Source organism: Pieris napi, chromosome 3 (assembly GCF_905475465.1).
Source record: "Pieris napi chromosome 3, ilPieNapi1.2, whole genome shotgun sequence".
Classification (NCBI taxonomy): domain Eukaryota; kingdom Metazoa; phylum Arthropoda; class Insecta; order Lepidoptera; family Pieridae; genus Pieris; species Pieris napi.
In genome coordinates this window covers 9082776-9103568 of record NC_062236.1, presented here as the reverse complement: position 1 = coordinate 9103568, position 20793 = coordinate 9082776, and the positions used below count along the sequence as shown (strand labels likewise).

The window sequence follows — 20793 nt, the reverse complement described above, 5'->3', positions numbered from 1 at the left end:
CAACTGATCTTATTTATTTGTCTATTACATTTAAATATGTATATATATATATGATTAGGAAGGAAAAAATCGTCTTTAATAAGTCCAATATTTTATTTCCCAAGTCCGCCGTCAAGGAGCAATTAAACTAAAAACAATGAATCTTAACCTTAAAGGTAGGCGAAGGTTTTACAGAAATAAAATAGGCTTCAACTATCTGTATCAAAATATAATTACCTTGATTTCATCTATATATCATATATATTTAAAAGAGCTTTAAAATAAAACTAATAAATGTTATGTTTATTTTTTATGCCTTTGGAATGTCAAATGTTTTATCACAAATCATTCTTTTACTAATTGAGGATAGCGTTACATTACTATTGGTAAGAATGTTACAATAACTTAGGAATGTTAGGCTACAGTTCGAGTAATTTTTTCAAAGTTGATTTCTATTTTGTAACATTTAAAGACAACAGATATATTACTACTATGATAGATAAAGCTGTGTAGCGAATTGATAATAACGTATTTAACAAGTTAATGAATGATGTTACAATTATTGGAAAAATGCTACAGCAGCCAAATAGTAGTAGCAATTTATATTATGTATAAGTTATTGTTTTTATTATTGCTTAAACATTATAAACCAAAAGTACAGAAAACACCTAAAAACTACTCTCAGAAGGGCTACAGGACAAATTTTAAATTGCTTATAAAGTTAAAAAAAAATACAATCAATACAACAACGAAAACAGTACAAGAAAACAGAGATAAGAATAAATTATTTGTATACCTTATACATAATATTACATCTACTTATATAAATCATAAAAATACTTTTTCAGGCTACCCTTGCAATTTTCGAGTGTTTAAAATCATTGGTTATTAAACAAAAGCTATGGTATGAACAGTGCACCAAATCTATATATGTGTTATTCTTTGTAAAGAACACATTTAGGCCACTACTAGAGCTGGCCATGACGCATGATGCCACCATTTTCCGAATATAGTTAGCGGTTAGGCAAACTTACGGTACTTAATAATAATAATAAAAAGCCTTTTTATTTCTTGCAAAAGAACAAAGTAAACTTAATACTATTTTTACACATATATTTTTAAGAAAGTAAATTACACAATTTTTATTATTATAATTTTTTCCTAATTTTTGTATCTATTTCCCAATTATTATTTTGCAAGAACCCTTCCGCAGGTGTAGGCCTCCTTCAGGGATCTCCATGTATCTCGATTCTGGGTGAGCTGCATCCAGCTCGAGCCAGCCGTTTGAGCAATGTCGTCCGCCCATCTCGTGAGTGGTCTTCTTCTGTTTCGTTTCCCAGTTACGGTAGTTACAGAATAACAAAAGAAAGTCTCATGTATTATCTGAGAAAAGGCTTATTTATGATACGAATGTATACTGTATAGTATATGTATAGTAGCTGTATTGTACATTCTTCTATGTACCTTATGGCCGATTAATGGTGAAAATTCCGTATTTTTATTCAAATTTATGAAACCTTTAATTTATATATCTACAACTAGCGAAGAGCCCAGGAGACTTCTGTGCTTCTGGAAGGAGCTATGCTTAGTTAGCCAGAACATAATGAGAGTCTAAGTGCGGATAATGAGTCCCCTTTTAATGTTTAACTTATATATTTTTAAGAAATAATTGTAATGGTTGTTAAAAATGTATTTGCAAGTTATTTGTACCAAAAGCTATAAATTAATTATGCAGCACGAAATATCATGTACAATAAATCCAAAGCATTGTAATAAACATTAAATTAATTGTACAATCTTGTATATCGATGTAATAACAAAAATCAATTACAGCAATCAAAACAATTTTAATTAAAAATCAAAGTATTTACGAAACACTGTTTGTAATGGCGGAAAATTTGCGTGAAATTCAAAGCTTATCGCGTTTCATTAAAATTTAAATCAACAAGACGAAGTCACAATATTATTTTATTATCGATAAAAATTATTGCCCATTTATTTTTTATATAGGAGTTACATGTGGTTGTACTCTGACGAATTAAATCTATATCGTATTAACTAAGGCATAATCGTAGGTAGGTACTCCCGTTGCCTAATGACACCTAACCAATGGTCGGCAGTCGGGACCTAAATTCCAGATTTTACAGGAAAATGAAGTTTTGTTAGACATATATTGTTAAGGTAATATTTTTGCTCTAATTTATAAAATCATGATTCATTAAATTAATGTATTTTAGCTAAGGATTAAATTTTTATTAAATCAAATGGGAAGCCCGTTTAATATTTGATAGATTTAAATATATCTATATAATATTTCATAACGTATTGTAAAACAAAATATGTTAAATATATTCAGAAATTTCCCACATAAGGACACACAAACCCTACATCTCTTCAATAATACAGATAAAAATGATTACCAATTCATTGTATACAAGGCGTCCCGCAATTTTGCACGGAATCGATTATTCATCGGAAACCGATGAAAAACTTTATCTCGATACATTAAGCTAATAAAGCATTCGAGTTAATTAAAGACTATCGCTGCGAACGCAAAAAGAATCAGAGACGTACCCAATCCGCCGCCTAATTGAATCATAACCAGCTAAATTTAAAAGCCCCACAGCCCTATTAGTACATCGCAGCACGAACGCATCACACCATCTGGCTGGTTGAAAAACTCCGAAATCCGCCCACCGAAGAAGGCTCTATATTTCAAACCCTCCCGTTATCTCCGGCCGACCAATGGGATTGAACCTGTCCTATTAATGAGAGTCGTTTAGTTGCGCAGTAACACCCATAGCGCGAGACCAGCCAATAGAAACACAGCCGTCCATGTTAAAACTTTTTTGAGAGAAACAGGCGTCCGGCGACCGTCGGTTCATTCGTTCGCGCGCCGGCGTGGCGTACGTGTCGCATCATGGATTGTGTCTTTGTGTTGTGATTGTGTTAAAGTGACTGTGGAAGCATGATGCCTCTCGCACCGACACCTGTGGTCGCGGTGCCATCGAAACCGAAAATTGGATTTAGTATAGACAGTATTGTGGGTGCTGAGAAACAAACTTCGCCGCCGCTCGGCAGTCCCGGGTCGCCTTCTCCCGTCGCTTCACCCCGGAGTCCGTCTCCGAGACCATTATTGCGGCCTAGCGCGTTACCAGCTATGTTTCCTTCGCCTGAGCTGAAGAGGCTACCGTATTTAGACGCTCAAACCCATCACCACCAGTTCTTAGCGCATTTTCAAGGCGCGGCGCTAGCTGCGGCCCTCGCTCATCAGCAGCAAGGGTTTGGGGCGCCCCTACCTCCGCACCCACCTCCTCACCCCACGGCCCCGGTGCCCAGGGAGTCGTATCAGCTGTACCCGTGGCTAATCAATAGGCATGGAAGGATTTTCCCGCATAGATTTCCTGGAGGTAAGTGTTTTGTTTTGATGTTTATAAACATAAACAGAGTATTGTTTTGTTATTTTTAATTATGTTCGCAATGGTCTTTATTATTTAAAGTACCTACCTATAGCAAAATATCTGACATTTTCTTATGCTTTAGTTTCTTACAAGATTTGACAATAAATTTATTGTAATTATTATTTTTTCCTTTTATCAAAAACACATTGTTGAAGAAATTTATTTAAATGATTAACGCTACATTAAATCTGGTTTCTAGCAAATTTTTTTAATAAAAGCTTTTTTATGCAAATAAAATAAGCCTTTTTTATTGGTTATTATCAAAGTTATTGAATTACTATTTACTGAATGAATACATAAAATATATTTTTTTATATTATTATTTTCTAAACAAAATAATAACAAACCCGAACTTGCATCGGGGCGGTGTTGCATTCGCAATAGTTTAACAATTTGTTTATATGCAAAATTATTACTATTGTCTATTGTTGTAAATCCGTTTCGCTGTTTTTCGTTATTTGCAACCATACAGACAACATAGTCTAGTGTTAGTACTATATCGTGTAATAACGATAATTAGCCGACATTGCACAACATCTTCACACTTCACGGATTTAACAATTGACCGTGGCAGTGGCCGCTACATTGCGATTTTCTTTAAATATTGGTTAATTTAATGAACTAGTACCTACGCTGAGTATAACATTAGGTATATTATAAAGTTTTAATTATTTATTTTATTTTAAGTCAGTTAAACAATACAGACAAGCCACAAACGGAATAGATTCTAACACAAACATAGATAACAGTTACTATGTAAAAGGCCGACAACGCATTTGCGAGCTTTTGGGCAATGTGTGTGGCCATGGTATCACTTATTTTTTAAATAGGATTTTTAACATAAGGAAGAGTCCAATAACTTACACTAATTAACTAGTTCAAATGGTTATTGTCACTTAACATCAGGTGAACCTCCTGCCCTTTTCCCCCGTTATATAAGAAAAAGATTCATCAAAAATCAAAATCATTTATTCATATAGGTAACACAATGTACTTTGAACGTCAATAAAGAAATAAACATTAAATGCTTCTAATTTTACATTTACTGCCAGTTCTAAAATCAGAATAAGAACTGGCAATAAACTCAAATGTACTTACTACTCAAATCTATTGATAGGTACTAAGCTTGTCCTCATATGTTATGTAACCAGCTTTTCATTATTTTTATGATGTAGTTAATGCAAATACATTATCAGAGAGTTTTGCTTCCTCATTTCTTCAGTTCTAATAGCATCTTTACGAGAGTCTATGGAAACGCGAAAGCTTTCATCAATTTTTTGTTTTTGAGACAATATCTATTATCTATCTATATCTAACTTATTATATATAGCAATTTTTAGCTCCTAGCTACTCGTATAAAAAACTTCCGAATAAATGCGTAGTTCAATTCTTATCAACATTACATTTATCATAAATTGGTCTTGTTTTCACATTTCTGCGGAAGTATGACGTGCACTTGTGTCTCGAAAATTAACCCACCCAATTTGCTATTACAAAAAATCATAGTACCTACAGACGGAGTATTTTACACATATTAATTATAAAAATAATTAATAATTATTATAAAAATAATTAATAATAACATTAAAATAATCGTTTGTTTGGTAAAACAAAAAAGTTGGATAATAAACAAAACAATAGAGATTTATTAAAAAAACATTTTTTTATTGGATTGAGTGTTCCTCTAGTAACTTGAACGAGTTCAACTCAACTCTGAGCTGCGTTTGTCAGTTGAGACTAAGTCAGGCACAGTCTGATCGCCTACTGGCTTAAAATATGCTTCACGAAATAGATACAGAAGTCTGAGTCAAAGACCAAAAGTTGTAGATTTTTTTTGTTGTTTAGACAATCGAAGATCGCCGAATATTCTCATCATGTCATGAAGACTTGATTTATTTATTTCCCACATCATTATTCTATCTTAACACACTAATAAATACCTACATTAATAATGCTAAAATTAAAAAAAAATTATAAAGCTATTCATAAAAACATTCGAATTTCGAATCTCTGTTTTTTGGTAATCGTCTATCGTTTTTGAAGTGTCAAAAATCGATATTTGGTTAACGCCATAAATTCTTTTATCTATTATTAGACAGCTTTGAGATAACTCCACCATTAACTAATAAAGTAGCTATTTTATATCTTCATTGGTTAGATGACATTTTATCTTATCAAAAACATGAATCGTGTGATGCATTTGTATCTACTGAATGTGTTATTAGAAAATATGTAAGATATTCCTATCATTAGTATTAGTATAATTGATTATTCTCTTTGACGTCACATATGTAATATGTATACTAAAATATAGGAGATATAGTTTAGCAATGTGTAGATTACTTATCATCACTTCTGAATGTAGAAAAAAAAGAAATGTTCATAAATTTTACATTATTACATTCTCAAATCAAAGCGGTAAAACGGACGAGAGGAACTGGACAAAACATCTCCGTCAATTATTTTATGTAACGAGAGATCTGTATTTATTCCTATGCATAAACTAATTCTTTAATGTGCAAATAAATAAGTGTTCTATATTTAATGGCCATGCTCTCATTATCAATTTCGTTATGTCTCATTAAATAAAGTTATCTAAAACGTCCAAAGTGAATTCTTGAATCATGAATTATTAAACTAATAAACAACATTTATGAAACATTAAATGTATACATCTGTATTAGTCTATATCTTGTGTTAAGGTGTTTAGCTACGAACTTTTCAACAGCTTAAATTTTTTACTTTAGCCATAGATAACACAAATTTCGATACTATAATTTTTTATTGTGTTTTATCTGTAGGCCTTTTTGAAGTTATTCGCCTTCTTTTGGCGCGTAAGGGAAAAATGATAGTAAATTTTTACGATGCGCGCGCACACCGTCACAACAAAACCGACACCCTGAAGTTAGCTATAGTCAACATTTTAGTTTTTTCTACAAACGTAGAATAAAATGTTTGAAAAGATTTTTATCTTGTTACGTCAAAGAAGTATAACTTAATAATAAGTACACACACTTTTTTTTACTTAAAAGGTTTCCCAAATCTTACACACTATAATTAATTGTTTCAATTGAATAATTTTTACTTCTAGGTGGGTAATTATTTATTGATATTAATATTTTTCTCTGGTTTAGATACCGGAATAGAATCTCTTAGTAGGTAAATTTGTTGGACGTCCTGGTGGACAGTAACGCTATATCTAAATTATATTTCCACCTCACCATTATGAACTTCTTTTTTACTACGTACATAATAATAACATTACAAGCTTCATACAAATTCAATAAACCTGGAATTAGATTTACGGCGTAGGTAAGTCTAATGTATAGTCCGCCTAAAGCACTTTTAATTAGTTCCCGCTTGAAGGCAATTTTCACCAAATAAGACAATAATTAATTTCCAACGCAGTTATAATTTAACCGTATATGGTTGACAGTGTTGAAACGTAACACCAATACAATTCTAAAAAAAATTCTTCATAATAATTATGTGCTACATATTTCTTTAATTATTTAATTTTATACTAAACTAAAATGCAAATATTATTTTGTAAGTAAAGGCCATACTATTTTTTGTTTACTGATTTTAATTGGTATATCTAGCGATGAATGTAATCTAGCGATACATGTCAATTATTTTAGTATTTGACAGCTCGAACAACAAGTTCCCTAGAATTCGGATAGCTATTTTAACGTTCGTGCATCTGTTTAGTTCCAAATACGCCCACGGGGCGCTTCCTAAGTTTGCGACAAAAGATTCTAAATAAACTCGGTTAATCATACCATTATTTGCGAGGCGTCTTTTCATTTATTTAAAAAAATATATACTTTTAATTTGTTCGTATTTAATATCAACTCTAAAGACGTAATAGTGTTATCAATATAACAAAAAAGGTAATAGCACTGCAGCCTCATATTCCTCGAAGGTTTCCGCACAGACTCTAAAAAACATGGCGATTAAAAAGATTGGCGGAAAGTGTGTCAGTTCTTCTCTTCCGTTCTACGCCCTTGATTTGAGAACTGGCACTAAATGTAAAGCTAGAAGCATCTCATATACAGTTCTTTTTTTGACGATCATAAGTGTACATTGTGTTACCTATATGATTAAATGATTTTTGAATTTTGAATTATAAAAAAATTTTCACATGGCAAACTTAGGTGTTACGCGTTGTTCCTTATAAGGCCTCGGATTAGGCCTCCTGGCTGTTAATATCATATCCCATAGATTACTCAATTATTTGCCATTTCGATAGTGACGTTCAACCTATTAATAGGTATCAGTTAAGATTAAAGTAATAAAAAATTATCTTTGTCTAATTAAAACTTATTTTGTATATATCGCTTTTGGCTTGTCCCATTTCATAATTACTCGATATACGATAACCTTTAACATGTTACATTGTAGCGCTCGTTTCATTAGTCGTAATTATTGCAGATAACTTAATTATAAAGATTATTAATGGGAACTAAGTTCGTATGACCTAGGCACTATGCCCGGGTAGAATGTTATATCTAAATGTTAGATTTTACTAACAAAACTTTAAAAGGATTGTCTGATAAAAACTAGTGTAGTAAATATTAGTGGATTATTCCACCATCCGTATCACCTTGACGTCCGTCGTTCTACAACTGAGTGTTTCTTAAGGCAGTTTTTGCCACGCACCAACACTATCTGAAACCAGCTGCCCACTGAAGTATTTCCGAACCAATTCTACTTAGGGTCCTTTAAGAAAAGAGAACACAAATTCTTAAATGGCCACCAACGCGTTTGGCATTGTCAGTGTCCATGGGCGGCGGTATCACGTAACATTAGATGAGTCTCTGCCCGTTTGTCTCCTGTTATATAATGGAAAAAAAAACTTTTAATTAAAGACAGATTCTCTTTATGTAATCCGATTTAAATGTTTTCTTCTGATGTGTAGTTTCTTTTCTAATTATGGATGTGCAGTCTGTATTCCTAATAATTGACTTTTATATCAATGGAAGGTTTATTTAATTAGAATCAGATATAGTTCGAAACACAGATATAACTCGTAGATTATTACAATTTTAACTATAAATTCTTATTTTTACTAAGTACGTAGGAACATAATCTATGATTATAGCTGCTTCATATAACCTACACAACATTCATATAAATAAAAGAATTGAATTACTGTATACTATATTGAATATACACCATATTACGAGTATATATACTCCATATGAGAATATCAGGGGTAAGTTTGCTGATCTGAGTCTGTAATTGGAGTTGAGATCGCATAACATGACATGGCATAACCTCGCGAATTTATTAATTTCTATTCTTACGAGACTCTGTTTTGGACTCCTACTTTACTCAGGGTAAGATTCAGAGTCTTCCATTAAAGTAGATATCTCTATTGCTATGTTAATTACAGATACAGAGCAATACCTTTATTCAATAGAAGTTTATTCATTAGATTATATACAAATTATTGAACCCCCCGTATCGATTACGTATATTCGCGCCATTATATTGTATCTGTCAATAAAAAGTGTCATGGCGTCACAAGAAAATAATCACCCCAACAAACACCCTTCGATAATATTATTTTTATGAACTCCGTTACAGAATTTAATTAAGCTGGATTAAGTTTTTATAGACACGTCAACTAAACCTATTTTAATTCTGTAGCGGTTTAACAAAAGAGGCATTGTCGCGAGGCGGGAACGAGCACCCGCGATTATCAACCGACGCCATTGTTGTTCGAAATTTGATTGTTTCCTAGTGATGTTTGGTCTTGTCGATACTAAGTCATAGACTAAGACATAGTTGAAATCTATAAAATTTTATTCGAAATTATTGTACACATAAATTATAATCTATAACACATTATAACTAAACAGAAAACCTAAAACTATGAAATCAACCTGCGCCAGCGTAGCTACTATAGGAAGTCACGTTAATTTATAGCTAATTTAAACCTGAGATTAATACTTAACTGGAAATATAAAGTCCGGAGTTTACAGGCTGTAAATATAAATTTTACTACATTATTCAGGGAAAAGATTAAACCATTGATTTAATTACAGTCACTTTACTAACTACGACAAAGTTGTAAAACTCTTGATTACATCTAAAATAAATTAATCCAGCCAAGATTATGCTGTATAAAGGTGTAACATAATGATTACTAGCAAAAACTGCAAGTAACCGTGTTTGTTTTATGGCCCTATCAATAAACTATCTTTATACATACTGTTCCATTAAAAAATACAATGTTAAAGCTAGTAAAATGTTATAGCGGTAATTAGGTACGTACAGGACAAGCATAATGTTCTCTTGTTCATGATTATGATCTTTAATGATACGCTTCATCGACTATTTCGTTCATGTAAGGCACAATGCGAAATTAGTTAACTATCGATAATCGTTCATTGAACTACGTCACTAGCATCGCCTCGTTAACGTTGGTAGCACCGTACGTCACATCTTTCGTTACGCGCCTTTTTAATAACCCCGATTGTTGCCGGATGCGTTTTTTTCAACTATATTTCTTTAAAGAAATGAATGGGTTATAATTGGATGTAATTTGAGAGTACTTTGTTGTTGGTCGAGCGAGATTAACAAGCGTTTTAAATTAAACTATTTATGTTCGTTGTGTTGGCAGCAGCGTTCAGCCATCTTGAAACAAGATCGGTAGTTAGATGAAGTGATTTACGTTTGGGTCGAGACGTAGGATGAGAGAATTTATGATTAATTATTCAGTCTGAGCTGTTTAAAACTAATTAAAGGAGATATTTGTTCAGTTTATAGCTTGACAAGATAATTCGTTTTGAAAAAACGATTCCTAATTACTGCCTTTCATTTTGAAATTGACTGAGTTAAATCTTTGTGGGTTTAGTTTTTAGTGTGATTTTTTAATTGTACCTTTTTTGTTGAGGGTTTAATTATAGACTGCTCATCGTCTATCCAAATTTATACCAGGATACCTACTAATTTGACAGATTCCGTAATATATATTCTGTAGCTATATATTAAGTGCTATATCTATTATCTATGCTTGTTTACAATAAGTTAATAAAAAACGTAAGGTACAATTTTCAATTACATTTTTTTTTTAAAAATCACGTACAAAAACTATCTTCGTCTAATTTCAAACAAAACTGTTAATTTTCTCTAAGGCTTAAAGTGCCGTATACCTACGTGTATGTCAATTTGTATAAACTGTCAATGTTCTGTTGACATGATAGATACAAACGATTAAGGTTTTTAGTATAATAAATTAAGGAGGTCATAGGCTTCTGACAGACTTAGGTCGCCGTTGGACCCTTGTTTATGAAAGACCTACTCAACCCTTCAGCAACATTAGAGAGCTTTTAGTGTGTCCATTTTAACTTCATAAAGTGTCTTAGACGTAGTAGTATATTTTTTACTCACGATGACACAACACTAGAGTCAGCCATAAACAAAAGTTGTTTTTTTTAATTAATATGGTGTCATCATTAGAACATTGTCTGTGCGCTATCAGCATGACCTGGTGTCACGGAATACATAAATTCACGGTTTTACGATCAAGATAGTTTCATTGACGTCCACAAATCGTGCTTCTATTGCTTATCTACAATTTTTTGTACAAGTATCAAATTTTAAACCAGACTGGAAAATATAATTATTATTCTACTGTTTTGGGGCTTTTCACACACACCATAGATATACGGAGGTCAGGCAATGACGCTACCGGGGTTAAAACGCATGTAAAAAATTGCGAAAGAAAAAAATGCGGATTTGGATATTGCATTTATCTACTATTATTTTTGTGCTACTAATTGCTCTGGTAAGCGAAAAACAAATAATACGCAAGAACAGAGTGTCTTCCCCATAATAGAGACTGCAAGTAGGGTTGTCACTTTCTTATTATTAATGATAATGTTATGTTAAATGATGTCTTTGTGCATAGACAATTAAAAAAATGCACTCAATTCCATGTTTTCCGGTGTATTCATAAAAATATCATTATAAACTGATTTTGTTTGTTTTTCACGATTCCTTAGCGATTACTGTATTTTACGATGTTACCTATTTTAACGCGTAACTTTATTTACGATGGTGTTTATACTCATAATAAGTATCTATAAATCTCTATATTGTAACGTGAGTAATTACGCAAAACACAATTGCATTTAAACAAACAAAATAAGTAGTTACACGATATAAAGCGATGTTTTGTATAAATTACGCTAAAATAATTGCGAAATAATTTTAATGTAACACATGACGTTTAAATGATCACTTTGCGTGTTTTAAATGTTTATCATTTAAAACAATTATCTTATTTTAAGAATAAAATAATTGTTTATATAACCAAACGCAACGTAACGTATATTTGGTTTACGCCACTACATTTGATGAAACCTTTTTTTAACACGAAGTCATTACATTTTATTTTAATAAGTATTCGACGTTTCGTGTTTTACATAAATCATGGTAGTGACAAAATATAAATTCATTTTTTTTAAATAAATTGCTCCCCCAAATACAATTTAACATGACTATCTAGCCGAACTTAAGACTAATAAGTAATTTAAAACTTACCTAATTTAATATAAAAACGTTTTATTTAAGGTATAGTTTTTATTGGATACTATTGTTTCGATAGTTTTAAAACAATAAGTATTGAATAGATTTTTTATAAGCGTAGCGATCAGTGGCGTAACTATACCATCTGGGGCAAATTCTTTTGATGGGGCCCTATCAGTAAAAATCGTCACGTTGTACTCAGTTTAATTTGAATAAACTTCTAGATTTTCAGCGTACTCAATTACACGTTGTGTATGTCCCACTAATGGCGATAGACCTCCTCTCTTAGGCGTGAGGGAATGGTCTGTAGTCCCCACGCTAGCCTAATGCGTATTGGAGACTTCACATTCATCCATTCGGCCCGTGGCATTTTGCCAGCCCTGCCACCCTATCGTTACGCCACTGGTAGCAATGTCACAAATTACGAAGTAGAAAAGCTTAAATTGAAATCGGAGTCCCTATAAAATTTACGTAAGCTCGGTAATGGGTAAAGATGCCTTTGTAGCCTGGCCTTACCTTCTACGCGTACACGCTCCGCCGCGCCTGACTGAAAACAAGTCAGCACGAGTACTTGTGAAGTTTTTAAACAATTTATTCCATTAAAACGACATAGTAAAGAAAAAGTAACGTTTTACATATATTATACTTAGACTTAATAGTATTAATAACAATAAATTAGTCTATCTAGAGGATATAAAACTGTAGATAAGGTCTATATCATGCATCAAGGTTTTAAAAGATTATTTTTTATAAACATTTCCGCAAGGCAAAGTCTTATGAGTTCTGACAATGTTCGCAGTGTTTTACTGTTTCTTTTTAACTATTAAATAATTCCATAAACTGGTAAAAATAGCAAAATGCGAAGCATATTTTAAAATATATAATATACATACAGTATTCGGGTCTATATAATATCTATTCTCTATATAGATAATGTGAAAAATAATGATACCCTTATGAACTTGAAATGTAAAGTCGCAATTAAAGAATCATTAGCCGTTGCGTGACCCACCCGTTGAAGGCATTTATAATCTGTATGTCTGTCTAATTGCATCTCCAGTTTTAGTTATGTTTAATTCAAAAGTGGGGTAAATTGCATGTTTTTGTTGAATCGTGATCTTTTTATGTCTACGTCTTAATTAGTGTCTCAATAAAATGCATTAACTGTTTCGATATTTATAAGTGTGCATTTGTATGAAATGTGTAAAGTAGAAACTAGATATAGCGCATTGACATATGTCAAAACTGGTGGAAACTAAGATTGCTGTATGTCAAAACAGGTGCGAACTAAGACTGCCGTATGTCAAAACCAGTGCAAACTAAGACTGCCGTATGTCAAAACCGGTGCAAACTAAGACTGCCGTATGTCAAAACAGGTGCGAACTAAGACTGCCGTATGTCAAAACCGGTGCAAACTAAGATTGCTGTATGTCAAAACAGGTGCGAACTAAGACTGCCGTATGTCAAAACCGGTGCAAACTAAGATTGCTGTATGTCAAAACAGGTGCGAACTAAGACTGCCGTATGTCAAAACAGGTGCGAACTAAGACTGCCGTATGTCAAAACCGGTGCAAACTAAGACTGCCGTATGTCAAAGCAGTGCGAACTAAGACTGCGTGTATGTCAAAATCCAATATATATTAGACGTATTCGTTTGAAACAAATTACAGTATAAAAAAATAAACCTAAGTCACAACAAAGTCAGTACAAAGTACACATGTCAGAATTGAAACTTCTTTAGCAAACTACTTTTTATGTTTTGTTCATATTTATACAAATCTAAAACTTTAGATTTCCGAGACTTAGAGGGAGGGAAAAAGGAAGATATGTTAGGAATTTAATGGATTTAATTGTCATTAAAACTGTCGAAAATTAATAAATTTGATTTTTTTAAATTTTCGATTTCGAATAAAAACACGTGGCACTTTAATTTACAATTCGTAATTTGAGATTTCAATAAATTATTTTGCATAAAATATAAAATAGTAATATTTCATAAATTATCTTTACGAAATTTTTATTTTAAAAATAGAATTTCTATAAGGTAATTCACCCTTCTCACTCTCTCTCTCAATCGGTCTCAATTGCTCTCTCCCTTTTCTTCGACAAAAACGCTGCACATCATTGTGACGTATCCGTAAAAATTTTAGATTTTAGAAGTTTTAGTTCAAAAATCTTGAAGCCAACTATGACTTCTCATTGCGAGGCTTTTAATGACATTATTATAATGCGTTTTCTTTATAGTAACCCTGCAGTAAAAAAGTGTACTTGCCGCTTAAAAATACCAGGATAAACGACATATCTTTATAAGGAACAATAGTATATAAGCTAACGATGATCGATCACAAATAATTATTATCTGTCTGACATTTATTTAATCGACTGGTTTCATAATTCAAAGGTCTTTGTGTGAACATGATAATTGGTTATAAAAATGAATGATATTCCATTTGAAAACGGCTAATTAGTTTTGTAAAGGTTTATTGCAATTAATTATTGTATATTTTTTGTTTATGTGATAAATAAAACATTTAGTGCGGTTTTTATTAACAGCCTAAATATCTAAATTACGGATAATTCTTATAACGTAATGATGAGCGAATATTTTGATGTCAGTTTAAATGATACTTCTTTATAAATAAATTATTTATACTCGGAATATACTAATTAAATAAATAACTAATTAAATATTCGAAAGAAACTAGAAGCTGGGAATGAAACCTCTGGAAAAGTCTCTATGGAAATGCGTCATAAGTTTAAAATAATGAAAATACAGAAATTATTACATATTTAGTATGTTCTTTGTCAAGCGATCAATATCCGTAACGCTGATACATTTTTATATTTGTTTTACATTATATAAGCAAGTCTTCTTTGACTTCCAACTCGGAACGTTTACCACATGTATGTTAACACCTTATTCACTAATTATTATTTGGTATGGTTATATTATTTGTATTATTATATAAAATGTTGTATAGTCGAGGTTTATGGCTAAGTAGGGTAGACCGAGGCGAATCGGATCACAGGGCGAATCGGATCAAAATAAGAAATGTGTTGATAATTCAAATATCACATTCACATAGAACGCACTCAACCGGCGTTTTGTGTCTCTCCATTTACTGAGCACCTCCCGACATAAGCAGTATTTCGATCGGGCTTGTGGATCAGTGGCAATGCCGCTTGTCAGCCACTCAGTTTTTTGTGTGTGTCGCAATTTGGCGCTCATCTAAGGTTACGTACTTACGATTTCTTTGTGTCATATGACGGATTTGTCTTAAAATTTAACTACATTGGTTTATATTGTTAAGCAAGGTGTTAATATTGAAGAACCAATTCGCTTTTAAGTATAATCTTAGAGGTTAACGTCTAAAATATTTATTTCAAAAGTCTTAACTACGGGGCTAATCGGATCATATCCTTACGGGCGAATTGGATGATACTTTTAAACTGATTTATTACATGTTTGAGGTTATTGATTCATATTTATTTCATGACCACCGGAGAATGGTGTCAAGAAAAAATGAAAGAGGCTGTAAATTAAGTCCAGAACTAAGAGTTGACCTTGCGTAAAGCTGCTAAGAGTTTTTCAGTACCGTTCACGAGCTAACAGAAAAAAAGGACCATAATATATATGTGAATTATGTGCCAATAATTAAAATTGATCTTATTATTATATATTTTTACTAATTCCAAAGTTATTTAACACTACACATTAAAATTTTGTTATATTTTGTGCACGATCCGATTCACCCCGATTGTTGGGGCGAATCGGATATTTTCCTTTTTTTAGTTTTAAATAGCTAATTAAGAGATTATATGTATGATTTAAGTTTTCAAATATTTATTTCATAGGTAATTGTTACTTCTTACGATTTTATCAATAAAAATAGCATTATATAGCACTTTAGTATGATTTACTCAACCTCAAAGAAAAAGTGATCCGATTCGCCTCGGTCTACTATAAGTCCCGTAGGTCAAAAAAATATTAGATTTTTGAAATCTTAACTCTAAATATTACCCTTAGTCTAGCCTGTAACGAAAATGTATATTTGATTGTAGATATGATACAATATTTCTGTACATAACAGTAATATTTAAAAAAATATTATATTTATTTACGTTATTTTATTTTTTATTATAGTTTTGATTTGTTTCTGATCACAATTTCATTTCAGGGCCAGACATCCCCGGTTTCCTACTGCAGCCCTTCAGAAAACCGAAGAGAATCAGAACAGCCTTCTCACCTTCACAACTTCTTAAATTGGAGCATGCATTTGAGAAGAACCATTATGTGGTCGGAGCAGAAAGAAAACAGCTGGCACAGGCCTTGAGCTTGACAGAGACACAGGTGAGGAATAAGATTTTTGATGGTATACTTCTTAGGAAAGGGAAAAATTATAAGAGTAAATTTTTTCGATGCGCGCGTACACCGTCACAAGTAACCGACACCCGCACACTGACACAAAAACCGACACCCCGAAGTTAGCATAGTCAACATTTAAAAAAAAATGTTCTTAAATTAGTAAATTTTTTTTTGTGATATTTAAAGAAACTTTTTTGACCTAGATAATGCGTTATAATAAAACTTTCAATGTATTAAATACCTTTTTTCTATTGTTAGTGTCGTTTTTTCTACAAACGTACCTATAATATGCGAAAAATAAAATTTTTAAAAAGATTTTTGTCTTGTTACGCCATAGAAGTATAACTTCTAATGCAAAAGTACACACATGTTTTTTTAATGTTTGTCTAAATTAATAAGATAAGTGACAAGATTTTATGTCCTGGAAATTCTTTTAAAAATGTGTCAGTAGGCATCGAAGCAAATGTAGGTAATTACTCAATATTTCGAGAATTAATTTGTGCTCTTTCACTGATACGATATGTCATATAATATATAAAATTTTTAATGCGGCCAGCATTGATTGATACTTCGATATTAAATTGTATTAAACCCCTGCCAAATATACAATTATAAGATGACTACGTCACTGATTAATCAAGAAAGTGACTATTACAGTGTTCGCTAATTATGTTAATTGAAGAAATTAAAACTGCATACAAATGGTATCGGGTTGCGTCTAATTGTTGGAAACTAATAAATACTTTATTACGCGATCATTAGCTCTAGTTGTTCGCATCCGTGTACCGTTCGCCAATACATTTTAATTAAAAATTAATTCAAGTCGTTTGAACGTTATTATATTAAAAGTATAATATTATTATTAAATAATAATAAAAAATTGGTAAATAGAAAATTATAACAAATTTTAAAAGTTTGGTCCTTGTGGAAAAGCATTTAATACTAGCATTTCGTCGCTGTATTGCGATACTTATTCGTTGAGCGAGGAAAGCACCAGCTCTGGGGATCATCATCTACCAATCGGCAACTGAAATCTTTAATTAGCGCCAGTGCAGTTGAACCCCGCGTCCCAAGAGTAAAAAAAAACATATATATGTATATATATATTGTAAAAATCTGTACATTTGTGTGTTGGAAATAAACCTTTGTTCGTCTGTCACTCGATATTGACATTTTATCATTTTAAAAAGCATTTGAATTAATCGAAAAGAAACATACTAAACGCACATTTTTGATACCATATTAATCTTTGTTTATGTAGATATCATAAAATATATACTATTGTTTTATTCTGCTGACGATCCACAGACAACAGACGGGTGTGGTCGCGAACGAAACCTCGTTTCTACATTAGTTTTTTAGTTATCCGTTGCAATGCAGCCCTGAATAATTTACTTGTTTGAAAGTTGGGCGTTGGCTGATTATCTTGTTAGGTAATTTGGCATACTTATGTAAAATCATATTAATTATTAAAATGCACGTGAAGTGCATTTGTTGGTTTATTATTTCCTGAATTAAATATTAGAAATCGCTTAGAACATTTCATAATTTGGTTTTGTTTAACATAGCATAGTGTTTCTTATATAACTAAGATAATAGAATTAAAACGGTATTATAACATAAGATTTAGAACGACGAATATACTTCTTAAGAGATATAATACATATAAGTTTATATATTTGTTTCTATGTTTATAATATTTTAAACTCCTAAGGGCTTAGAATAACCCAATTATATTAGACTTGACAGATTCAGAAGAATATAAAACTAACCTCGTTTTTCATATAAATTAAATCATTCTAAGTATTTTAAGTAGTCTTTCGTCTCTTTCTGTCATAGAGTGTTTACGCTGAGATAAAATGAAACAGCCGATTACGAACGGTGTAATTAGATTTTTTTACACATATAAGTAATTTCGTCTATCTCGACCCTAAAGTTTTGCGTTTACAAATTCGCGTGTCTGTTCCGAATGACTTCAGAAATTTCGTTGATGCTAATAGCCCTTCAATTAAACGTCGTAAAACTATTAAAATCCAAACTGCTCCATATTAAGAAAAATATAAAACAACGGAAATAGGCAAACAGGCTAGTTACTGCGTTTTACAGTTTAAAAAAAATAACACATCGTGGATGAATTAGCGATAAATTGCTCGCGGCATGCGATGTTAGCTCGTTGGACATATAAAAAATCATAATTATCTCTTCAAAGTTGCCAGGTTTTTTGATGGCGCTACGAGGTTGCTATAGACCATAGAGAATGTTATCTGTGGAATGCGCCGGAAAAGTTTTTACACAATGTGGCATTATGAAATAATTTATGTTGTTATTTTAAAATTAACATTGTAAATTGCAAGAATGCGGGCCTTTTAGTAAAGCCAGCGATATTTCGCTAGCTTCGTTTATTAACGATTAAGCTGTGTAATATTTACTGTTTGAAATTAAAATTATTTTCGTATATGTTATGAGTAAGATATATATAAATATGTATATAGAAGTTTCAGCGTCAGGCAAGATTTAAGAGGCAACATATCATCTTAAGATACAATAATCAAATTATATACAGTAAACATTTTATCTTAATAGCTCCTTATAACGTGGTGAGCAGCTGTGTGTAATTTACTTAATCATATAAAATTGGTATCGTGTGTAACCTGCTTTTATAAGGCGGTTATACACGAAGTGATAACATAAAATAAATTATAAAAGGTGGATTAATAGATCGGCGATATTAACCTTTTTATTTATAATTTTATATTAAGATTGCGATCTTGTGGTCTAAGTTTTTGTGGCAATCATCGATTGTAAATTTTACTCCTTCGTATACTTTTTCTGTTGTCTATGCGTGTTTATTGCGTTGCGTTTATAAACTCGAGTACAACCTGCGTAGCGAAAAAAACGCGGGAAACCTTCGAATTTGGCGGACGCGGTTTTTGTTTGAATTTGTTGTAAAATAATATTTTTAATCAATTAGGTGATCAGAATAGTTCAAACTTGTATATATTTGTAGTTTGTATTATTATTTATATTTTCTTCTACTTTCTTCGAGTTGGGGTAAGCTTTTCGGATTTTTATGAACGAGCCTCCGGACCCGGGGGGCACGGCGCCCCCCGCGGTTGCATTTATCACGATTTCTAATGAATCCGGTATGGATTCTGACTGCTCTTTGGTTTCTAAAAGGAAGCTGAAGCGCAGCCATCTCCACAAAGTTTGTAAACATTGCAACAAAAAAAAACGAAAAAGTAGTACTGAAAGTAGTAAACACTCAGACTGTCAATGTAAAGATGTATTTCCTGAGAGCACTGTTAATTTGCCTGCTATTCCTTGCACTGATACTACTTCAATGCCTGTTCCTCCCACCAGCAATTCTCCTAAAACCCCCACACAAATTGGTAGGGCTAGTTATGATGCCAATGACCATGGCCCGTTTGTGGTACATGTGCAGAAAATACAACGTGATGATAATGATAGTACAACTTTACACCCAGTTGTATTTGGCAGATTTTTAAAAAATTATCTTTTTAAAAATATTGTAAATGGAAGCTTAAAACGTATTGGTAGAAATAAAATGACACTATCTTTTCATAATTACACAGACGCTAACAGCTTTATCACTTCAAACTGCTTACCTGCTAACAACATGAAGGCTTTTATCCCAACTTTTAATATTACAAGGATGGGTTTAGTTAAGGGAGTCCCAACCGAGTGGTCTCCTGAGGATATTATGGAGAACACTAACGTACCCATTGGGTGTGGAGAAATTCTGAAACTCAGGCGACTTAACTATAAAGTCATGGTAAACAACACACCTACATGGAAACCTTCGCAAACAGTTGTGTTTACATTTGATGGACAAGTTTTGCCTAAACGTGTATTTATGTGTTACAACTCTATGCCCGTTAATTTATATATATATCCGACTATTCAATGTTTTAATTGCTGCCGCTTTGGGCACACTAAGGTCCAATGCAGATCAAAGCCTAGGTGTTACAAGTGTGGTCAGGGCCACACTGGAAATACTTGTAATGTGGAGGAAGACCACGGCTCTTGCTGCTCATGCTCTGGGCTGCACTTTGCTTCAAGCAAAAAGTGCCCAGAGTATGTGAGACAAACCAACATTAAACTATCAATGGCAGAGAATAGCCTGTCCTATGTTGAAGCATCAAAACTACATCCCCCCATACCTAAGTCATTTGCAGATATAGTATCCTCTATCCCAAATAAATCTCTTCCTGGTGGAAATACAGTTTTGCCTGGTTCACCACCTCCACGTACACTATCTTACAAAAAAACTTTTTTTACTAAACCTAGAACCCCTCCTCAACAAAGTAAAGGTTACGATCATGTTGCACATGAGTCTCTTGTAAGAGACTATAATATGCCAGAGCCATCTAATGGTTGTGCATATCCATCATCCTCTAATGTAAACTCACAGACAATAGCAGAGCT

General features: G+C 32.3%; 1 protein-coding gene across 1 annotated transcript in view; it reads left to right on the top strand.

Annotated features, from left to right (window-relative positions):
• The first annotated feature begins 2853 nt into the window (after positions 1–2853).
• Positions 2854–20793, top strand: part of LOC125063220 (homeotic protein empty spiracles-like) — a 34523-nt gene continuing 16583 nt past the window's right edge. Inside the window, exons 1-2 of the mRNA XM_047669537.1 lie at positions 2854–3389; positions 16160–16332. Coding sequence (XP_047525493.1) covers positions 2948–3389; positions 16160–16332 — 615 coding nt within the window. The 5' untranslated portion in view covers positions 2854–2947. The remainder of the gene's footprint in view (positions 3390–16159; positions 16333–20793) is intronic.